Source organism: Suncus etruscus, chromosome 12 (genome assembly GCF_024139225.1).
Source record: "Suncus etruscus isolate mSunEtr1 chromosome 12, mSunEtr1.pri.cur, whole genome shotgun sequence".
NCBI classification, from domain to species: Eukaryota; Metazoa; Chordata; class Mammalia; order Eulipotyphla; family Soricidae; genus Suncus; species Suncus etruscus.
The window spans coordinates 52,198,140-52,219,380 of NC_064859.1; the positions used below are offsets into that span (position 1 = coordinate 52,198,140).

At 48.8% G+C, this 21,241-nt stretch overlaps 1 protein-coding gene across 2 annotated transcripts; it reads left to right on the top strand.

The window, feature by feature from the left end:
• Positions 1–5,784: 5,784 nt before the first annotated feature.
• On the top strand, positions 5,785–17,268 carry VAMP5 (vesicle associated membrane protein 5). Of its 2 annotated transcripts, XM_049784966.1 has the most exons (3): positions 5,785–5,797; positions 16,227–16,364; positions 16,833–17,268. In XM_049784966.1, exons 1-3 carry the CDS (start codon positions 5,795–5,797, stop codon positions 16,986–16,988), a joined length of 297 nt encoding a protein of 98 aa, XP_049640923.1. In that variant the 5' UTR covers positions 5,785–5,794; the 3' UTR covers positions 16,989–17,268. The 2 variants fall into 2 exon arrangements, 1 of the variants encoding a protein (XP_049640923.1); XR_007500881.1 differs by lacking the exon at positions 5,785–5,797 and having other exon boundaries at positions 16,237–16,377; positions 16,833–16,907.
• Positions 17,269–21,241: the final 3,973 nt, after the last annotated feature.

The following is a 21,241-nucleotide window of genomic DNA, read 5'->3' on the forward strand; positions in this document are numbered from 1 at the left end:
CCCAGGCGTGTAAGGTACTATCTCTCCTTTTTCTCTTTGATCCTTCTTTTGTTTTTGTTTTTGTTTTTTGACCACACTGGTTAGGGGTTACTCCTTGCTCTGTGCTCAGAAATTACTCCTGACAAAACTTTTCCTGAGACCATGAAGAAAGACTTTGAGACTAGGTAACTTAGTATGCCTGGAGCCTGTAGTTGGTCTTATGGCAGGATGCTTCATAGGTAGGAACACACTTTTTTTTTAGGTCAAAGGTTATTTTCTTTCTATTTTCCCCAACTTTTGTGCACCTATGTAAAAAACTGCCATTCCTTTTTTATCTTTTAGACAGGGGCTTCTGCCTTTTTCATAGAACTTTGGAACATGAATTGCTTTGTTTTACCTCATATTTTGGCATTTTTCTATAAAAATAAGAAGGGGGAAAAACCAAAAGGATGGGAGCCAGGGGCCAAGTGATCTCAGGTGCATTGGTAGAGATAAAAAAAAAAAAGTACCGAACTAAATATCCAAGCAAAGATCAACAACAGGGGCCTGAGAGATAGCACAGTGGTAGGGCATTTGCCTTGCATGCAGCCAACCCAGGACAGATGGTGGTTCGATTTCCAGCATTCCATGGTCCCCTGAGCCTGCCAGGGGCGATTTCTGAGTGCAGAGCCAGGAGTAACCCCTGAGCACTGCCAGGTGTGACACTGCCCCCCCCCCCAAAGTCAACAGCAATGGAATCAAAATACCTAAAATTTAACAATCTAAATTTAAAATGGGCCTGTTATACTGGTAAGCCTGGGGCAATGGTGGTGGTATAGGATGCACTCTAGGAACATTGGTGGAGGGAGATTGACACTGGTGGTGGGATTGGCCGTGATTCATTGTAGGTCTGAAATCCAACTATGAAGGACTTGTAAATCATAAAATAAAATTACATTAAAAATAAAGAAATTACTTCTGACAGGCTCAGGGACTATATGGGATGCCACAGATCACACTCAGGTTTGCTGTATGTAAGGCAAATGCCCTACCTGTTGTGCTATCGCTCCAGCCCCATTGACCCTTCTTTTTAATAAAGATATATTATAATTGGGGCCGGAGCGATAGCACAGCAGTAGGGCGTTTGCCTTTCACTTGGCTGATCTAGGACAGACCTTGGTTTGATCCCGTGAAGTCCCATATGGTCCCCCGAGCCAGGAGCAATTTCTGAGTGCATAGCCAGGAGTAGCCCCTGAGTGTCACAGGGTGTAGCTCTAAAAAAAAAAAATGATATAGTCAGTAAAAATACATCTTCTCAAGAGATAGTACACCAGGTAAGGCGCTTGCCTTGCACATGGCTGTCTTGGGTTCAATCCTAGAACTACCACCTATCCCTCTGCCTAGAACTATCAAGCCCTGCCAGGTACTGTCCTTGAGCATAAAGCTAAGAGTAAGCCTGAGTATGACTCCAAAATCAAAACAATTAAAAAAAAAGTTTTCTCAGAGCCAGAGAGATAACTTTAAGGCTCAGGTCTTGTGTGTATTCTTGGCATCACACAGTTTCTTTTCTTTTTTTTTTTTTTTTAGTTTTTGGGTCACACCTGGCGGTGCTCAGAGGTTACTCCTGGCTGTCTGCTCAGAAATAGCTCCTGGCAGGCATGGGGGACCATATGGGACACCGGGATTCAAACCAACCACCTTTGATCCAGGATTGGCTGCTTGCAAGGCAAACGCTGCTGTGCTATCTCTCCAGGCCCCATCACACAGTTTCTTGACCACTGCTAGGTATAGCTCTGGAGGACCCCCCCCCCCCCCAGGCATCACTAGAGTGGCTGTGGAAGCACCTGGGTGCTGCTGGGGTAGCCTGAGTAACAGCCTCTTATTCTCTGCTACTCACCTCAATCCACCAGCCCAGCGGTCCCAGAAACACTGAGCAGGTCCCCAGGTTTGTGAAAGCCACTTAGGAGGTCCCCACTCATCAAAAAATATTACCTGGACTGGAGTGGTGGCTCAAGTGGTAGGGTGTTTGCCTTGCATGTGCTAACCTAGGACAGAACGGGGTTTGGTCCCCCAAGCCAGGAGTGATTTCTGAGCGCATAGCCAGGAGTAACCCCTGAGCATCACCAGGTGTGGCCCCAAAAACAAACAAAAGTATTTCCTCCCCAAAAATCCCCTCTGGCTGAGGTTCTATGTAAGGCCTTAGTTGTTGAGGAACAGGAATAGATTAGAGAAGAAGACAGAACCTCTCTATGGTTCTCTCTATGGTTCTCTATGGTTGTTTGTTTGTTTTGTTTTGTTTTTGGATCACACCCAGCATCGCTTAGGGCCTATTCCTGGCTCTATACTCAGAAATCGCTCCTGGCAGGCTCAGGGGACCATATGGGATGCTAGGGCTCAAACCACCATCCTTCTGCATGCAAGGCAAACACCCTACCTCCATGCTATCTCTCTGGCCCCTCTATGATTCTTTTAGTTTTGTCTTGTTTTGTTTTGTTTCATGTTGTTTTTGGGCCACAACTGATGTTCATCAGTTACTCCTGACTCTACACTCAATAATTACTCCTAGGGGCCGGAGAGATAGCATAGAGGTAAGGCGTTTGCCTTTTATGCAGAATGTCATTGGTTCGAATCCTGGTATCCCATATGATCCCCCGAGCCTGCCAGGAGCGATTTCTGAGCATAGAGCCAGGAGTAACCCATGAGCGCTGCCAGGTGTGACCCCTTTCCCCCAAAAAAGAATTACTCCTGGGGCTGAAGCAACAGTAGGGCACTTGCCTTGCACACTGACCCAGGTTCAATCCCCAGCATCCCATATGGTCCCCTGAGCCTGCCAGGAGTGATTGCTGAGTGCGGAGCCAGGAGTAATTCTTGAGCACCACCAGGTGTGGCCCCAAAGCAAAAAAAAAAAAAAAAAAAAAAACAAAAACAACAATATAAAAGAATTACTCCTGGCAGTGCTCAGGGGATCATAAGGGGTACAGAATGGGCGATGGGGAACAAAATTAAGTTGGCTGTAAGCAAGGCAAATGCCATACCAATGTACTATCCCTCTGGCCTTCTCTCTGTGGTTCTTTATCCCTCCTTATTTCATTCACTGTTACAGATCTCAAGAACAACAATTTCCTTAGAGTCTTGGGCATGTGGAAAATTAAAAACTTTCCCATGGGGAAAGGGGGGGGGCTTTGGGGGAGGGAGGTAGACACTGGTGAAGGAATCATTGTTGAAATATTGTATACTTGAAACCCTAATCATGAATAACTTTGTAATCTTATGGAGACCAAAATTAAAAATAAAATAAAACACATCTTTCCAGCAGTGTATGTAGCATGAAAGTGTTTGCTTTGAGGCTGGACATGGCTGTTTTTACTTTCGGGTAGTCAACACCCAAGAGTCAGGGCTCTTTCCTGACTCTGCTCAGGGGACCATGTGTAGTGTTGAAGACTGACCTGAGTCAGCTTTATGCCAGGCAGGCACATTTCCACCTGTTCTGTCCAGCTGGTCCTTCTTTTTCTTCTGCTGCAAGTGTTAACTGAAATTTGAAACCTCTGTGTGGATTATTTAAGGATGTGGTGGGGACCTTCAGCTCACCCTCTTCACAATTCTGTAGCCACAGGGGATTTTAGAGCCTGGTGTGGAGGAACTACAGTGTCTCCTCTCCTGCTACTGCAAGGTCCTTTGTCCTTCCTATTCCCCTGCCCTTCTGGAATCAAGCCTGGCCTCTGGGTCCCAGATTTCTTGAGTGGGTGGCATCTCTTCTCTGTGTCCCATGCCAGACACAGTCATTTTCACGGGACAGGGCCCAGAGCCTCCCTTCCCCTTCATGTACAATGGCTCCTCTGTCTCCGAGCCTCCTCCCCTCCAGGTTCCATCATCATCGGACTGTGTCACTCTTTTTCAGTGCATAGATGTCGTGGGAAAAGGGTTTGCCATCTCTGTTCCTTCTGTGTGCATAGGTATTCCAGAAGTGAAAACAAACCTGTAGGGGCCAGAGAGATAGCATGGAGGTAAGGCATTTGCCTGGCACGCAGAAGGTCGGTGGTTGAAATCCCGGCATCCCATATGGTTCCCTGAGCCTGCCAGGAGCGATTTCTGAGTGTAGAGCCAGGAGTAACCCCTGAGCGCTGCTGGGTGTGACCAAAAAAAAAAAAAAAGAAAAAAAAAAGAAAAGAAAAGAAAAAAGAAAAGAAAACAAACCTGTAAAGGACAGGAAGTGGGGAAAGGGGCAGGGTTGGAAGACAGGATTTAGGGCTAGTACTGGCAAGTCAGGTTCAAGAATCAGGTTTCCAACTCTGGGGCGGAGGAAAAGAAGGCACTGAAGCATCCTGTTTCCTCACTCGAAACCTCTTCCCTGAAACCCAGATGGGGTGGGTGTAGGGTCTGTGCTCTCAAAGTGGCCTGTCCCACAGTGGGAAATCCTCAAATGGGCTGTTATTTGAGATGTGGGGTTAAAGGTTGTGTGGTGCAGAAGGCTGATGGCTTGTTGTAGATTCAGCTCAAGAAGACACTGGTCAAGGGCCAACCAATAGCATAGCAGTAGGGCATTTGCCTTGCAAGAGGTCAACCCTGGACAAACTCCAGTTCGATTCCCGGCATCCCGTATAGTCCCTGGAGTCTGCCAGGAGCGATTTCTGAGCGCAGAGCCAGGAGTAACCCCTGAGCGTGGCCGGGTGTGACCTCCCCCCACCCCTCAAAAGAAGGCACTGTTCAGCCTTGCCCAACTTCTACTTTCCTAGGGAAGAAGAAATTCAGAAAAAGCTACAGATAGTATTCCTCCATGGGGGTTGGATCTAGAAAAAAAATATCGAAATGAAATTCACAGAGTATACACAATGTACAATTCAGCTGCCTGGGTGATGCCCAGGGGGCACAACAAGAAAAATGTCCTAGAAGTGTGAAACTAGGGGCCGGAGAGATAGCGCTTGTCTTGCAAAGACCAACGGTAGTTTGAATCCCTGTATCCCATATGGTTCCCGGTGCCTGCCAGGAGGGATTTCTGAGCACAGAGTCAGCAGTAACCGCTGAGCGCCGCCGGGTGTGGCCCAAAAACCAAAAAAAAAAAAAAAAAAAAGTGTGAAACTATGGGCTTGATGCCCTAAGCAGACTGAGCTCGCAGGAGCGCAGCAACCAGACCTATGGGAGTATCACAACTTAGGGAGTGCAGAACCTTCCTGTCCTACCGCCCCCAGAGTGAGCCCCATAACCAGATCTATGACCAGGAGTCACCCCCCCCCCAGCAGTACAATCTAACAGTAACGTGCGGGGAAGAAAAGGGGAAATAATAAAGCGTACACCGCCGTGGCAGGTGCTACACGCGTGATGTTTTGCAAGTACCACCTCTCCCGTTTCAAAACTCCAGGGCGTGGTTCGGGTTTTGTGGGGTTTTTCCCTTTGGTTATGCGCGTTCGAGACCCCGCCCCAGTCTTCTTAGCCTGACCCAAGCCTCGCTGGGGCGCAGAAAGAGGCTGGTGCACAAAAAAAGAACGACGTCTGCCCCGCAGAACTTGCCGTCCGTCCGAGCTAGCCCCGAGTTGCGGCCCGTGCCCCAAGCGTGCGCCAGGCTGCCCAGGTTGGCCAGGTGTTGGTGCAAAGGCAAGGAGAGCGGAGGAGAGAGAAAGTCCTTGGAAGTTGGGCGACGCGGGTCTGGGACAGGCGCCCTACGGACTCCGGTCACAGTCACCACCGGCCACTTTCGATTTGTCACCACTCGGGTCACCGCTCCACCAAGCGCGCCCCCTTCCTCCGATCCCCGGCCGGCCCCGCCTCTCGAGAGCTTCCTCCCGGGTCTCTCGGCTCGCCGGGCAGAGCAGCCGCAGCGTGCGGGGCGACGGCAGCCGCGATGGTGAGGGTTCGGGTCCGGGTCCGGTCCGGGCGGGCTCCCCGGCCGGGTGCGGGGTGCAGAGCGCGCGGGGTTGGGGCGCGCACCGGGCAGGCGCGCAACTGCAGCAGAGCCAAGGGCATCCTCCTCCCTGGGGCCTCCTGGGGCCAGGGGGTGCTCACTCTGGGTGCCACGCGTGCTCCCCGTCGGGGCCACTCCAAGTGGGGCTTGAGGGGACTTGGGGGCACCCCTGTTTCTCAGAGATCGCGATGGTGCGTGGTCCCTGGAGTGACGGACCCGGGTCCAGCCACTTCACCTCTCTGAGCCTCCTTTTCCGCACCGGCCAAGTGGGGTCAGCGCTTGGCAGCCTGGCTGCATCTTTGCGCGGGGAAAGGAAAGCCGGAGATTCCGGGATTCCGGGGCAACCGCCTCTGCCCCCCTAGAAGTGGTGGGTATTGAGATGACCTCTTAAGTCCTTCTTGGAGTTAGTTGCGAGGAGCCCAGCGCTGCCGTCCAGCAGTTGGAAACACGAGCACCCCGGAGGCGGAGTTGGGGCGGCCTTGGGTCAGCTGTTGGAGGGCAAAAAAACTCCCTGTCCCGCAGAATTAGAAAGATGGTAACTAGGAAAGTTCCAGTGAAGTTTACTCAAGGGTGCCAGGGGCCTCGCCACTCGTTCTGGGGTTGAATACATTCCCCATCCTTTCTGCCGTGCTCGCTCTGGGGTAAAGGGTAAAGCCAGTTTCCTCCCGCTGTCCCTGAGTCTCCCGGGGATAGAGGGTACAGCAGGAAGCCGAGGTGTGATGGATGTGGCCTGGCAAGAGGTCAGGATGCCTGGATGGCCCCCTGTCCAGGGAACTGGAGGCAGGAAGAGGAAAGGGGGCAGGAAGGTAGCACTGAGCTGTGAAGCAGGCCAGGAAGCAGAGGGAGGCACCAGGAGCCTGCAGCCCCGGCCCACTTCCTCTGATGCCAGGCACTGACTTAGCAGTCTGTGGTGGGCTGTGGCAGGCTCTGAGCACTGGGACAGGGATGAGAAGAAGCTCAGTGAAAGGGGAGATGTATGGGGTGTGTTGATACCCTCACAGGCTTATTTAAGACAAGTATTGGTTGGATCAGAGCCTGATGGGGACTGCTGATCCCTCCCCGACTCTCCTCTCCTAGCCCGGTGACTGTCTATCCCACTCCTGCCCCTTTCTTTACTCCCAGATCTTGCCCTTCCTCCCTTTCACCCCCTATCCCTAATTAGGGTGCTGCTTCTTTTCCCTCCTTTTCTCCTCTCTTGCTTTCTTTAGCCAATAAGTATTTATTTGACAAGTCCTTTGTGCCAGACATGGTGACTGATATAGAGGGCAGCAATGATTGGAAAGATGGAAATCAGTTCAGGAAATGGCATGAATATATTTATTTATCTTGCAAATGCCCAGAGACTTTGAATTCTGAGTTCTGCACCTCCCTCACATGTGGCTTTAGTCAGCTGGGAAAGCATCTTATACCGTTCATTACATCATCAAGCTTAGCACAGGGGTTAAAAGTGTGATCCTTGGAGTCAATGTTGCTTCAACTCATGGCTTTGGGCTTTGTGACATTGGTCAGATGCCTTTTTTTTTTTTTTTTTTTTTTGGTTTTTGGGCCACACCCGGCAATGCTCAGGGGTTACTCCTGGCTGTCTGCTCAGAAACAGCTCCTGGCAGGCACGGGGGACCATATGGGACACCGGGATTCGAACCAACCACCTTAGGTCCTGGTTTGGCTGCTTGCAAGGCAAACACTGCTGTGCTATCTCTCCGGGCCCGGTCAGATGCCTTAACTCCTAGAGAGCCTCGGCTATGAAATTTTCTTTATTTTTTTTTTTGGTTTTTGGTTTTTGGGCCACACCCTGCAGTGCTCAGGGGTTCCTCCTGGCTGTCTGCTCAGAAATAGCTCCTGGCAGGCACGGGGGACCATATGGGACACCGGGATTCGAACCAACCACCTTTGGTCCTGGATCGGCTGCTTGCAAGGCAAACGCCGCTGTGCTCTCTCTCCGGGCCTGAATTTTCTTTTTTAAATAAAACTTGGCTAATAGTACTGCTCGCAATGGATTGTTCTGAGGATTAAATGAGATAGAGTGAGTAAAAGACTAAGTAGTAAAGGACTTACCTCAGAATAAATGCTATTGAATTTGGGCTAGAATCTCAACAGCCTGCAGAGACTGAAAAAAAAGCCAACTAGATAACCAGCTTGGGCAGTTTGCCAAAGCCTAAATAAAATTCTGTACTAAGTTAGAAGCAGTTAAGTGCACAAATTTGAAATAAGAGCTTAGATTACTTGACTTCTATTTTTAAATTTTTTATTATTGGGGCCCAGAGAGATAGCACAGCGGCGTTTGCCTTGCAAGCAGCCGATCCAGGACCAAAGGTGATTGGTTCGAATCCCGGTGTCCCATATGGTCCCCCGTGCCTGCCAGGAGCTATTTCTGAGCAGACAGCCAGGAGTAACCCCTGAGCAATGCCGGATGTGACCCAAAAACAAAAACAAACAAAAAAAATTTATTGGAGGGGAGGTGTTTGGGATGACCACACCTAGCAGTGCTCAGGGCCTACCCCTGCATGCAAGGCATAGTACTCCTGTACTATCTTTCTGCCCTTAGCTGGATGTTTTGTTTTGTTTATTTATTTATTTTAAAGTTTTTGGACCAAACCCAGAATTGTTCAGGGATTAGTCCTCTACACAAGGAAATTACTCCTGGCAGGTTTGAAGGACAGTATGGGATGCTGGGGACCAAACATGCAAGCCACAGGCCCTACCTATATGCTGTACTATCGCTCTGACCCAGCTGTGTGGGGTTTTTTGTTTTTGGTTTTGGTTTTGGTTTTTGGGTCACACCTGGCAGCACTCAGGGGTTACTCCTGACTCTATGCTTAGAAATCACTCCTGGCAGGCTCAGGGGACCATATGAGATGCCGGGATTCGAACCACTGACCTTCTGCATGCAAGGCAAATAAATGCCTTACCTCCATGCTATCTCTCTGGCACCCCCAGCTGTGTGTTTTAAAAAAATTTCCAAAAGGGGCCTGGGAAGAGTTTTGTTTTTGTTTTGTTTTGGTTTGGTTTTGGGGTCACACCCAGCAGTGCTCAGGGTTTACTCCTGGCTGTAACTCAGGAATCACTTCTGGCAGGCTCAGGGGACCATATGGGATGCTGGGATTCAAACCACCGCCCTTCTGCATGCAAGGCAAACACCTTACCTCCATGCTATCTCTCTGGCCCCTGGGGAGAGACTTCTAAAGGTTGAGTTCATGAGGTGTAGGTTTGATCCAGCACTATATGATTACTGAGCAGGGATGAAACCTGAGCACAAAAGCAGGAGTAGCCCTTGAGCACTGCTGGAAGAGGTCTAAAAATTTTAAATATGTATTTTATTTTGTTTTATTTTTTATTTTTTGGTTTTTGGGCCACACCCGGCGGTGCTCAGGGGTTCCTCCTGGCTGTCTGCTCAGAAATAGCTCCTGGCAGGCACGGGGGACCATATGGGACACCGGGATTCGAACCAACCAAGCACCTGGATCGGCTGCTTGCAAAACAAATGCCGCTGTGCTATCTCTCCGGGCCCAATATGTATTTTATTCTATATTATAAATATATATTTAGGTTTCTGGACCATAAGTATTGTGTAGGAACTGACTGCTAAATAAAGCTAGGTGAAAAAACTTGGGCTACACTGACAATAGTAGCTATTGTTCGTTTAGTATTTGTATGAAACACTTTTTTATACACTGCCACATGCCTCCGCTGAATGGATATTATTTTATTGTCACCACTTTACAGTTGAGGAAGTAGGGGGTCCGGAAGGTCAAGCATCAGTCATTGGTGAGTGGCAGAGGCAGGGCTCCAAGGAGTTCAGGCTGCAATGCGGAGTTTGACCCCTTAACTTTGAACTTAGGTGAGGGCTAATCTTAGTAGTTGATACACCTGGCTTCCAGATTGATGTTCAGGCTCATCTGAAAATGAAAGGATGGGGCCCGGAGAGATAGCACAGCGGTGTTTGCCTTGCAAGCAGCCAATCTAGGACCAAAGGTGGTTGGTTCGAATCCCGGTGTCCCATATGGTCCCCCGTGCCTGCCAGGAGCTATTTCTGAGCAGACAGCCAGGAGTAACCCCTGGGCACTGCCGGGTGTGGCCCCCCCCAAAAAAATGAAAGGATGACTTTTTCTTCCTTCCTTCCTTCCTCCCCTCTCTCCCTCTTTCCCTCCCTCCTTCCTTCCTTCCCTCCTTCCTTCCTTCCTTCCCTCCTTCCCTCCTTCCCTCCTTCCTTCCTCCTTCCTTCCTTCCTTCCTTCCTTCCTTCCTTCCTTCCTTCCTTCCTTCCTTCCTTCCTTCCTTCCTTCCTTCCTTCCTCCCTCCCTCCCCTCCCTCCCTCCCTCCCTCCCTCCCCTCCCTCCCTCCCTCCCTCCCTCCCTCCCTCCCCCCTCCCTCCCTCCCTCCCTTCCCTCCCTCCTTCCTTCCTTCCTTCCTTCCTTCCTTCCTTCCTTCCTTCCTTCCTTCCTTCCTTCCTTCCTTCCTTCCTTCCTCCCTCCCTCCCCTCCCTCCCTCCCTCCCTCCCTCCCCTCCCTCCCTCCCTCCCTCCCTCCCTCCCCCCTCCCTCCCTCCCTCCCTCCCTCCCTCCCTACCCTCCCTCCCTCCCTCCCTCCCTCCCTCCCTCCCTCCTTCCTTCCTTCCTTCCTTCCTTCCTTCCTTCCTTCCTTCCTTCCTTCCTTCCTTCCTTCCTTCCTTCCTTCCTTCCTTCCTTCCTTCCTTCCTTCCTTCCTTCCTTCCTTCCTATACTCAGTGGCAGCTCCAGGGACTAGCCCCAGCTCTGTTCTCAGAGGTTGTTCCCTATAATCTTCAGGGCAGTGGCTGGGATTGAACCAGAATTTTCTTCCTGCATTCAAAGCACATGCTCAGTTCTTTAACTGATCTCTTAGGCCCTGGAATAGATTTTCCTTCTTCTTTTTTTTTTGGAGGGGGGGGTACAACTGATGGTACTTAGGACATATTCCTTGCTCCAAAGCATGTGCTTTAAATTATCTTTTAGACTCTGGAATAGGATCTATTTATTTATTTATTTATCTATTTTTGGTTTTTGGATACAACTGGTGCTCAGGGAGTACTCCTGGCTCTGTGCTCAGGAATCACTCTTAGTCGGCTCAGTGAACTATATGGGGAGTCAGAGATCAAACCTGGATTGGCCATGTGGAGACAATTCCCTACCTGCTGTATTATGACTTCAGCATCTGGAAAAGAGTTTCTTGGGGCCCGGAGAGATAGCACAGCAGTGTTTGCCTTGCAAGCAGCCGATCCAGGACCAAAGGTGGTTGGTTCGAATCCCGGTGTCCCATATGGTCCCCCGTACCTGCCAGGAGCTATTTCTGAGCAGACGCCGGGTGTGCCCCCCCCCCCAAAATGACAAGAGTTTCCTTCCTTCCTTCCTTCCTTCCTTCCTTCCTTCCTTCCTTCCTTCCTTCCTTCCTTCCTTCCTTCCTTCCTTCCTTCCTTCCTTTCTTTCTTTCTTTCTTTCTTTCTTTTTTTCTTTCTTTCTTTCTCTTTCTTTTTTCTTTCTTTCTCTCTCTTTTTCTTTCTTTATTCCTTCCTTCTTTCTTTCATTCTTTCTTTTTCTTCCTTCTTCCTTCCTTCTTTCTTCGTTCTTCCTTCTTCCTTCCTTCCTTCCATCCCTCTTCCTTCCTTCCTTCCTTCTTTCCTTCCTTCCTTCCTTCCTTCCTTCCTTCCTTCCTTCCTTCCTTCCTTCCTTCCTTCCTTCCTTCCTTCCTTCCTTCCTTCCTTCCTTCCTTTCTTTCTTTCTTTCTTTCTTTCTTTCTTTCTTTCTTTCTTTCTTTCTTTCTTTCTTTCTTTCTTTCTTTGCATTTGGGCCACACTCGGCAGTGCTCAGAGGTTACTCCTGGCTGTCTGCTCAGAAATCGATCCTGGCAGGCTCGGGGATCATATGGGATGCCAGGAATTGAATCCCGGTCTGTCCTGGGTAGTCAGCATGCAAGGCAAATGCCCTTCCACTGTGCTATCACTCCGGACCTGGAATAGAATTTCTTGAGAGACAAGAACAGTAGAGAAGCTGAGAGCTTTATTTTTGGGGGGGAGAAGACTCCTAAGCAGTGCTCAGGAGGTGTGGAGGCCACATATCTAGTAATACTTGACTCAGCTATGTGAGCCAGAAAACTACATGCTTGGCTGAGCACTTCTGGGGGCTACCAGGGCAACCTGCATTGTTGGGATGATTGTTTTGTCCTGGGATCTCTGGAGGCCAGCCATGCTCTCCGCCTTTTAAGAGTTTTCTTTTCAAGGGTATTTGGTTTGGAAGTCCCTGAGAGTTTTGAACTTGGAAGAAGGGAGATCATCTATATGGAGGGTAACTGTCAGCACATTTCCTGCATCATTGTCCACTATCTGCTCAGCTGGCTGCTGCCCTCTCCCTGGCCTCAAAACCTCTTGCCCTCCAGGCCCTAGAAGGGCTCTGTCCCCTCCCATCTCCCTTCCTGCCTTCCCCTTATCTCTTCACACCCTTGCCACTACACTTCTCCATCTCTTCTGGCCAGCCTCAGTGCCCTGTGGGCACCAACCACATGCCAGTCTGTGCATGGGATATGATCTCAAAGCACCTTTCCAGGCTCACAAGCCCACATTGGCTTGGACTATCTTTTCCCGGCCCTCCCCTTTGTTTCTCTCTTCCCTCTTTTTTTCTTCCGCGCTCTGTGGTGCTCAGGTATTCCTATGGTGCTGGGATCAAACTGGGCCTTCTTATATGCAGTGCATGCACTCTAGTCCTTTAGACTCTCCCTGGCCCTAGCTCTGGTTCTAGTCCTCTCTCTAAATCTCTTTAGGACTTCTTGTTTTTCTTGTTTTTATTTATTTATTTTGGTCAGGGAGTGAATAGCTGGTGATGGTCAGAAGTTATTTCTGGCTCTGCACTAAGAAATTTGTCCTGGGGACAGAGCAATAGCACAGTGGTAGGATGCTTGCCTTGCATGCGACCAACCTGGGAAAGATCCGGGTTTGATTCCTGGCATGCCACATGGTCCCCCTGAGCCTGCCAGGAGTGATTTCTGAGCACAGTGCCAGGATAACACCCTGCTGAGTGTGGTAAAAAAAATTTTTTTTTTGTCCTGGCCATGCTTGAGGGACTATATGGCATGCGAGGAATCAAACCTGGGTCAGCCTTGTGCAAGGCAAGAGCCCTATCTGCATACTATGGCTTTGAACTACATGTCTTTTTGTTTTTGTTTTTTGGGCTACACCTGATGACGCTCAGGGGCTACTCCTGGTTATTTGCTCAGAAATTGCTCCTGGCTTGAGGGACCATGTGGGACATCGGGGATCGAATCGAGATTCCTGGTCAGCCGCGTGCAAAGCAAATACCCTACTGCTGGCCTATCGCTCCGGCCCCAAACTACTTTTTTTGTTTTGACTTTGTTTTTGTTTTTGGGCCACACTCACCAGTGCTCAGGGGTTTCTCCTGGCTCTCGGCTCAGAAATAACCCTGGCAGGTTGGGGAACCATATGGGATGCTAGGGATTGGACTTCTGTTGGCCTCTTGCAAGACAAACACCCTACCCACTGTACTATTATTTTGGCCCCTTGTTGTTGTTGTTTTTTTTTCTCTGACCACACCCTGTGATGCTCAGGGACTATGCCTGACTCTGTGTCAGGCACTGCACCTAGTGTGCTCAGGAATCATGCCTAGCATTGCTCAGGCAAAGAGTATGCAGTGCAAGGGATTGAACTTGGGTTGGTTGTATGCAAGGCAAGTGCCTTGTATTCTGTCTCCAAGTCCCCTTTATTTCTCATTGTGCCCATACTGATATATGCATGCAGCATCTCTTTCCCTTTGACACGCGCAGTGGGGCCCAGGCAGGCTTGACACCAGAGCTGTAGCCGCAAACATGTTCCTTCAGGCGTGGGTCCATCTTGGCTCTTAACCTGCCTGGCTTTGCAGCGGTGGATAGAGCTTGATTGGTCAAGCTCCATCACTGGGGGCACACCCAGTGATGCTCAGGGGTTACTCCTGGCTATGCACTCAGAAATCGCTCCTGGCTTGGGGGACCATATGGGATGCTGGGGGATGGAACCGCAGTCTGTCCTAGGCTAGCGCAGGCAAGGGAGATGCCTTACCACTTGCGCCACCGCTCCGGCCCCTTGCTTCCCAATTTTCCTTTTTTTAATTTTGGATCACACCCGGCAGCGCTCAGGGGTTACTCCCGACTCTATGCTCACTCCTGGCGGGGCCGGGGCCGAGAAGGTGGCGCTAATGGTAGGGTGTCTGCCTTGCAAGCGCTAGCATAGGACAGACCTCGGTTCAATTCCCCGGCGTCCCATATGGTCCCCCCAAGCCAGGAGCGATTTCTGAGTGCATAGCCAGGAGTAATCCCTGAGCGTCAAACGGGTGTGGCCCAAAAACCAAAAAAAAAAAAAAAAAAAGAAAGAAAGAAATCACTCCTGGCAGACTTGGGGGACCCTATGGAATGCCGAGATTTGAACCATTGTTCTTCTGCATGCAAGGCAAACACCCTACCTCCATGCTATCTCTCCGGCCCCCCGATTCCCAATTTTCTGCCTTTGGATGTGGAGACACTTTGGACTGTGAGAAGTTCAGTAGTACTAATGGTTGACTCTGTAGCATCCCTGCGCTCTTCATTATCCCTCTTCCTTCCCCCTTATGGCTTCCTATGCCTTTGAGTGCGCCCCCCACCCCCGCTGTGGTTTGCCTGCCTCCTCTGAAAGCATGTTGCTTTCCTAGCTCATGAGTAAATATTGGCCTCTGAGTTTTAGATGCCTGCTCTCCAAACCTTTGTGAGGTTAGATAAACATGCTGAGATAACAGCTCTTGAGAATATAAGTTGCTTTTGGCTTGAACACAGAGGATACTCTTGCAAGGGCCTTGAAGTGGTCAGTGCTGTGCTGGAGCCCTGGACCCCCAAGATAGTGGTAGATGGATGACCCAGCCTCCCTCTGAAGCTGGAGGTCCTCTTGGGGAGAGAAGCCTCATACATACCCCAGGAATGCATGTGCAAGGGCAGTTGCAAGGATCTTGAAGGAGGATTCTTGCCTGAGTAGGAGGTGGCCCTCTGACCACCAAAACCTTTTCTTCTCTGTGGTTTGAAGTGGAATTCAGTCAAGTGCCAAAAAGTCTGCTTCGAACAATGGGCAGTATGGGTCGGCAGGAAAGGGAGCCTGACTGACGCTTTGTGGGGAGAAAGAACAAGGCTGTAAGGCGGTCTGGGAGGAGTCCTAGCTGTGGCTTGTTCAACGCTCAGACTCATCTCTCTGACATGTCTCTTACTATGCTTCCAGCTCTTTACAGAGCCTCCTATTTTGCTTTCTTTTTGTGGCATGTGTCAATAGTCCAGTTCTTTTCTTTTTGATGACCCATTTGTTCTTCCTCTCCCTGTTCTCTCAATTTACAATACCTTGGACTTTCACAGTCCTCTGAAACAAGCCTGGTTCTATTGTCAGGGGGAGTGTTACCCAGACTGGAAAAGCCAAAGGTTGGGCTTATCTCTTATTTGGATCCAGCGAAGATCCTGACTGACTGGAAGGCTAGAGATTTCCAGGTAGACAAGCATTGATATGGGGATCTAGTTCAGGCCAGGTCTTAACTGACTGGCTTGACCAGTCAGAGATGTAAGGCTGAGAAAGTTGGAGGACCATAGATCTGAGAGAGATTGTGTGTGTGTGTGTGTGTGTGTGTGTGTGTGTGTGTGTTCGTGATGGTGAGGGTGATGGTGATGGTGGTATTAGTGGTTAGGTAGAAACTAACATTTGTTGAACCAAAACTATCTTTCTAGTTCTGTGGGGTGAATCTTTTTCCTGTCTGGCTTCTAGCCATGCAACTCTGTTCCCTGTTTTTGTTTCTTCTGTTTCCTTAGGCCAATAGGACAAGTGGCATTGAGAGCATCCTGTTCTAGAGACTTAAGGCTTTGCAGGCAGTTGCGGCAGCTGTGGCTCTAGTTCAAATACCTGACACTATGTATGGTTCCCTGAATACCTCCAGGCTCATTCCTAAACACAGAGTTCAGTACAACTGAGCAAGGTTCCCCCAAAAACAAACAAAAAGGAAAAAGCAAAAGAGTAGAGTCCTTTCTAGAACAAGGGAGCAAAGTGTCTGCTTTGTGAGAGGATGGTCTCCGGACTTATCCCATCCTGGGTTACCTGAGTGGAAGCTGAGATACTGGAAGCTTCTAGGCTGACCTGCTCTAAGAGGCAGCAGAAGCAACCCTTAGTCTCTTGCTCAGGAAGTTGAACCTCCACTCCACAGAAACCATACTTTCATGGGAAAGAAGCTGTTTCTCCTACTCATATTCTCCCCCCACCCCACCCCCCCACCCCCAAACACACACGCGGGCCTAGAGCAAGGAGGCCTCTGGGTCTCAGAACAAGATGAGGGCCTGGTGGGGGCCTGATGCAGTCCTGACTTGGGGCTTGGTGCCCAGGCAGGGCAGGAGTTGCAGCGATGCCAGCAGCAGGCCGATGAGGTGACAGAAATCATGCTCAAAAACTTCGACAAGGTCCTGGAACGCGATGGGAAACTGTCTGAACTGGAGCAGCGCTCAGATCAACTCCTGGACATGGTGTGAGGCCTGGGTAGGCTGGGAGGGCCTAGGGATTGTGGAGGGGCCCTCAGAGGTAGCTCTGATGCTTGTAGGCATAGACTAGTAAATTCAGAGGTTAGAGGCCCTGCCTGGGGCATGAGGCTCATTCGAATACCCCAGAGAGCCTCTAGATTTTTCAAGGTTAGATATGCAACAAACAGATTCTGGAGTATGCAGGCCTTGGTTTGAAGCTCCAGCCTTCCCTGAAGTAGAAAGTTGTCATTATTAACTGGGGTAAGCCAATCTAGCAGCAGTCCAGGGTTGCACAATGAGAACAAGTATTCAGTGGGAACTGGGGGACAGCTGGGGTCCCAGCATAAACTGGGTGGGGAAAGGGAGCAGACAGCCTAGGGAGGAAGCAGGAGGAGATTAGTTCCTGCTGGGCTGATGTTGGGAGGAGTTTGCTTCAGGCTCTAACTCCCTCCCTGTGTCTGGGGGTATCCACAGAGTTCAGCCTTCAGCAAGACAACCAAGACGCTGGCCCAGAAGAAGAGCCAGGAGAACAACCGCTGTCGGATCATCTTGGGGCTGGTGGTGGGCGGTGGCCTTCTCCTTATCTTGATTGTGTTGCTGGTGGTCTTTATCCCACAGAAAAGTGACTAGAGCCACTCCCCATAGACCCAGAACACAGGTGCCAGAGACTGAAGCAGCCGTGCCTGGAGCAGAGACTGAACGGCCACACTGACTGGTTCTAGGTTCCAGCAAGTCTTGGTGTTTGCTACAGCTGAGCTTCTCCAGTGGGAGCTGAGGGCAGCCCCCATTGTGTGCACCTTTGCATCTCTCATCATACCACAGAAGTACCCCTGAGGGGAGCCCTCTGTACTGTCATGCCTGCTGTGTCTGAAGCTCAGTAAAAACTGCTGTTTGGTTAAAAGCTGTTGGACACATGTGTGAAGATGTATCCATAAGCTTGTTTGGGGCTGATCAGAAAAGGTCCTACCTGAGGGAGTTCATCATTGTTCCTTCCTCTCCCTTCTCAACCCAATCTTACCAATCATGTTGGGGTACAGGTGTAAAGATACAACAGCTCCCAAAACAGCACTTTCAACTGGGACCCTTTTGAGCCTTTGTTCCGGAGAAGGAATCCATGATTTTCCTAATGTCTCTTGGAGATGCTTTTAGATTCATTAGGCCAACAAAGAGGAAAGCACTTTGAAGATTTTTACACATGAGGTTTTCACCATTAGATAAATTCTTCTCCCTTCAGAATGTCTCCAATCCTCCTTTTTTCTTCCCAAGCTTTATCCCAGATTACCGATGAGACAGGAGGTGGTGATAGTGGGGTGTGCTTCCATTTCAGCAGAGCTGAAATGATGGAGAGCAGAGCAGTTCATACAGTAGGAAAGATAAAAACTTTCAAGTGTCAGTAACCCTCAGAGCCAGTAGTTGGTACCTTCAGGGCTGCTGCAAAGGACTCTATGTCCGGGCTGTGAAAGACACAGGAATGTCATCAGGGAAGCTTCTAATTGGGCTACTTAGTGGAAGAGCAACTCAATTTTGGTTGGGCAAAGAATTTGGGGGGGCTCACACCTGGAGGTGCTCAGGGGTTACTCCTGGTTCTGTGCTCAGAAATCACTCTCAGCAGGCATGGAGGACCATATGGAATGCCTGGATTCAAACCACCATCTGTCCTGGATCAGCTGCTTGCAAGGCAAATGCCCTACTGCTGTACTATCTTTCTGGCCCCTGGGCAGAGGATTTGAGGGTCAACTATACCTAAGTAGTTCCCTCTTACTTAGAGTGGAAAATAATAATAAGTGGTAAAGGTCTGGAGAATAGTATAGTGGGTAGGGTGCTTGCCTTACATGTGGCTCACCTGAGTTCAATCCCCAGATCCCATATCACCCCCAAAGCCTACTAGGAGTAATTTCTGAGTGTAGAGCCCTGAACACTGCTCCAGGGTAAATAAAATTGCTTTTGGGAGAGTTTATATATAATTTTCCAAATTACCTTGACCTGCAATTCTCTGCATCTCTAACAATTAATCTGGATGTTATCACAGGGAAAGCCTTGGGCTCTTTTTGTTTTGTTTTGTTTTGTTTTGGGACCACACCCAAGAGCATTCAGGGGTTACTCATGGCTCTGTACTCAGAAAACACTCCTGGCAGGCTTGGGGGATCATATGGGATTCCAGGGATCAAACATGGATTTGTTGCATGTAAGTCAAACACCTTTGTGTTATTGTTTGGCCCCAGCCATAAACTCTTGATGGTCATTTTTTTAAAATTTCTTATTATAACACTGTGATATACCAAGTTGTTCATAATATAGTCATTTCAAGCTTTAAATGCACAAACATGGGGCCGGGCGGTGGCGCTAAAGGTAAGGTGCCTGCCTTGCCTGCGCTAGCCTTGGACGGACCTCGGTTCGATCCCCCGGTGTCCCATATGGTTCCCCAAGCCAGGAGCAACTTCTGAGCACATAGCCAGGAGTAACCCCTGAGCGTTACCGGGTGTGGCCCAAAAAAAAATGTTCAAACATGAATCCCACCACCAATGTGATCTTCCCTTCACTGGTGTCTCCAATTTCCCACCCACCACCATAGCCGGCCTCCTTGCAGGCACAAATAAATTTACTTCATATTGATTGTTACAAAACAGAGGCAAATAAAATTATCAAAACTTAGATCAATTTGGAATAATTGTTATATCTCTCTGTGCTGTTACTGGAGTGTCTAAGGATTACTGGGCTGTGATGATGAGCCTCCTCACATTTATCCAAGTTATATCTTTGGACTTGGATGTCCACTGAGGAAAGAACTCTGCAGCTAACAAAATTAAAAAATTCCTGAAATTTGAATTCCTTAAATATAGAGAGTCCCGGGCCCGGAGAGATAGCACAGCGGCGTTTGCCTTGCAAGCAGCTGATCCCGGACCTAAGGTGGTTGGTTCGAATCCCGGGGTCCCATATGGTCCCTCGTGCCTGCCAGGAGCTATTTCTGAGCAGAGAGCCAGGAGTAACCCCTGAGTACAGCTGGGTGTGACCCAAAAACCAAAAAAAAAAGAAAAAAAAAAAAGTCGAAAAAAAATATAGAGAGTTCCTAATACATTTGTTTGGTCTGTGGCCATCAGCAAATACTGCAATGCTCAGGGCTGACTTCTGGCTGTGTACTCAGAGATATGGGATCATTACTGGCAGAACTTAGGAGACCGGGCCCGGAGAGATAGCACAGCGGTGTTTGCCTTGCAGGCAGCCGATCCAGGACCAAAGGTGGTTGGTTCGAATCCCGGTGTCCCATATGGTCCCCCGTGCCTGCCAGGAGCTATTTCTGAGCAAACAGCCAGGAGTAACCCCTGAGCAACACTGGGTGTGACCCAAAAACCAAAAAAAAAAAACAAAAAAAAAAAACAAAAAAAAAAAAAAAAAAAAAAAAAAAAAAAGAACTTAGGAGACCATGTGGGGGTGCCAGAGATTGGACCCAGGATAGCAAATGTCCTTCCTAGCTTCTTTTATAAAGGAAAAAACTCATTTTTGGTGTAACCTACTGGTACATTATTGTATTGCTGAATAAAAAAATAGGGGTATTAGAAGTTATAAATCTGGCATTATGATAACCTTTATATATCCACTCAGCACATTTTTAGGGAGACTCAACCATGTTCTAGATCCTGGACTGCTGTTTGAAGAAGAGAGATGTGGTTTGTCTCTTCTTAGTCAGAGACTAATAGTCTAAAAAGGGAGACAAGCAAGAGACCATGTAGAAGCAGAATAGATTAGATTACATTAAAGTACTCACCTTGTTTTTATCCTTGGTTTTATCTGCCAGGAGTCTTGGGTAAAGAGTCAGTATTCCCACTCAGTCCTCCAAAACTCTGAAAAGTTACTCTCTTTCTTTTACTGGGGGTGCAGGGAGCAGGGAGCTGGGAAAGAAGGTGTTCCTGGGCGATTCATTCAGGATGATATTCTGTCACTATTTTAATTTTCCTCTGCCCTAAGACATATGCCTTGGCTCCCAAGAACTCTGGAACCAGTTTGGTCCTGAGCAGGGCTGGGGAATTGGTTTCTTCTAATTGGAAGAGCCAGCCAGAAGTTGCTGCTCCTTGAAGAAGCTACCTGCCTTCTGGACAGGGTTGCAATGTCTAGCAGCCTGTTTCAGAAAGGTGATCATTTCTCCTGATTTTTATTCCTTCTGTTCTGCAACATCAGACATTCAACCTATTGGACATCTGGAATTCAGCCTTGTGCCAACTCCAGACTTCTGAATCAGTAGGTCTGGGTGGAGTCCAAGAACTCCAGAGAGTTCTAAATTTACTGGTCTTCTTGATGGTCCTTTTATATTCTTCTCAGGGCCTTTAGATTTTCCTGTATTTTCTCTCTCTCTCTCTCTTTTTTTTTTTTTTGGTAGGGTCTACCTTTCTCTGGGTGGTAACTCAGTTTCGGGGCCTAGATTTTTTTGGGGGGGTCAGATCCAGTGGTGCTCAGAGGTTACTCTTGGCTCTGTGTTCAGTAATCACTCCTGGTGAAGATGAAGAAATCATATAGGATGTCAGGTATCGAGCCAGGGTCAGCCCTGTTCAAGGCAAGTGCTTTACCCACTATACTATCATTCCAGCCCTGACTTTATGCCAGAAACTGAATGCAGGAATTTGTACATGTGAAGTATGCACTCTTTCACTGATCTGTATTCACAACTTTAACTCAGAATCTTTGAGAGTACCACACTTAAGTTATTTTATTAATTTAATTATTTAAATTTTTATAAGTCAAAGCATCATGTTTTACAAAGAAAGTTATTAGAAGTTGTGTATTAGATAGTGTTTCAGTACTGATCCTATCACCAGTATCAACTTTCCTCAACCCAGTGTTCCCAGGTTTCTTCAGCCAATCCCATACTCTCGGTATGCATTTTGATTGGC

Coding starts and splice junctions, on each gene's coding strand:
- VAMP5 (XM_049784966.1), top strand. Junction 16,365..16,832: donor CAGATCAACTCCTGGACATG/GTGTGAGGCCTG, acceptor GGGTATCCACAG/AGTTCAGCCTTCAGCAAGAC.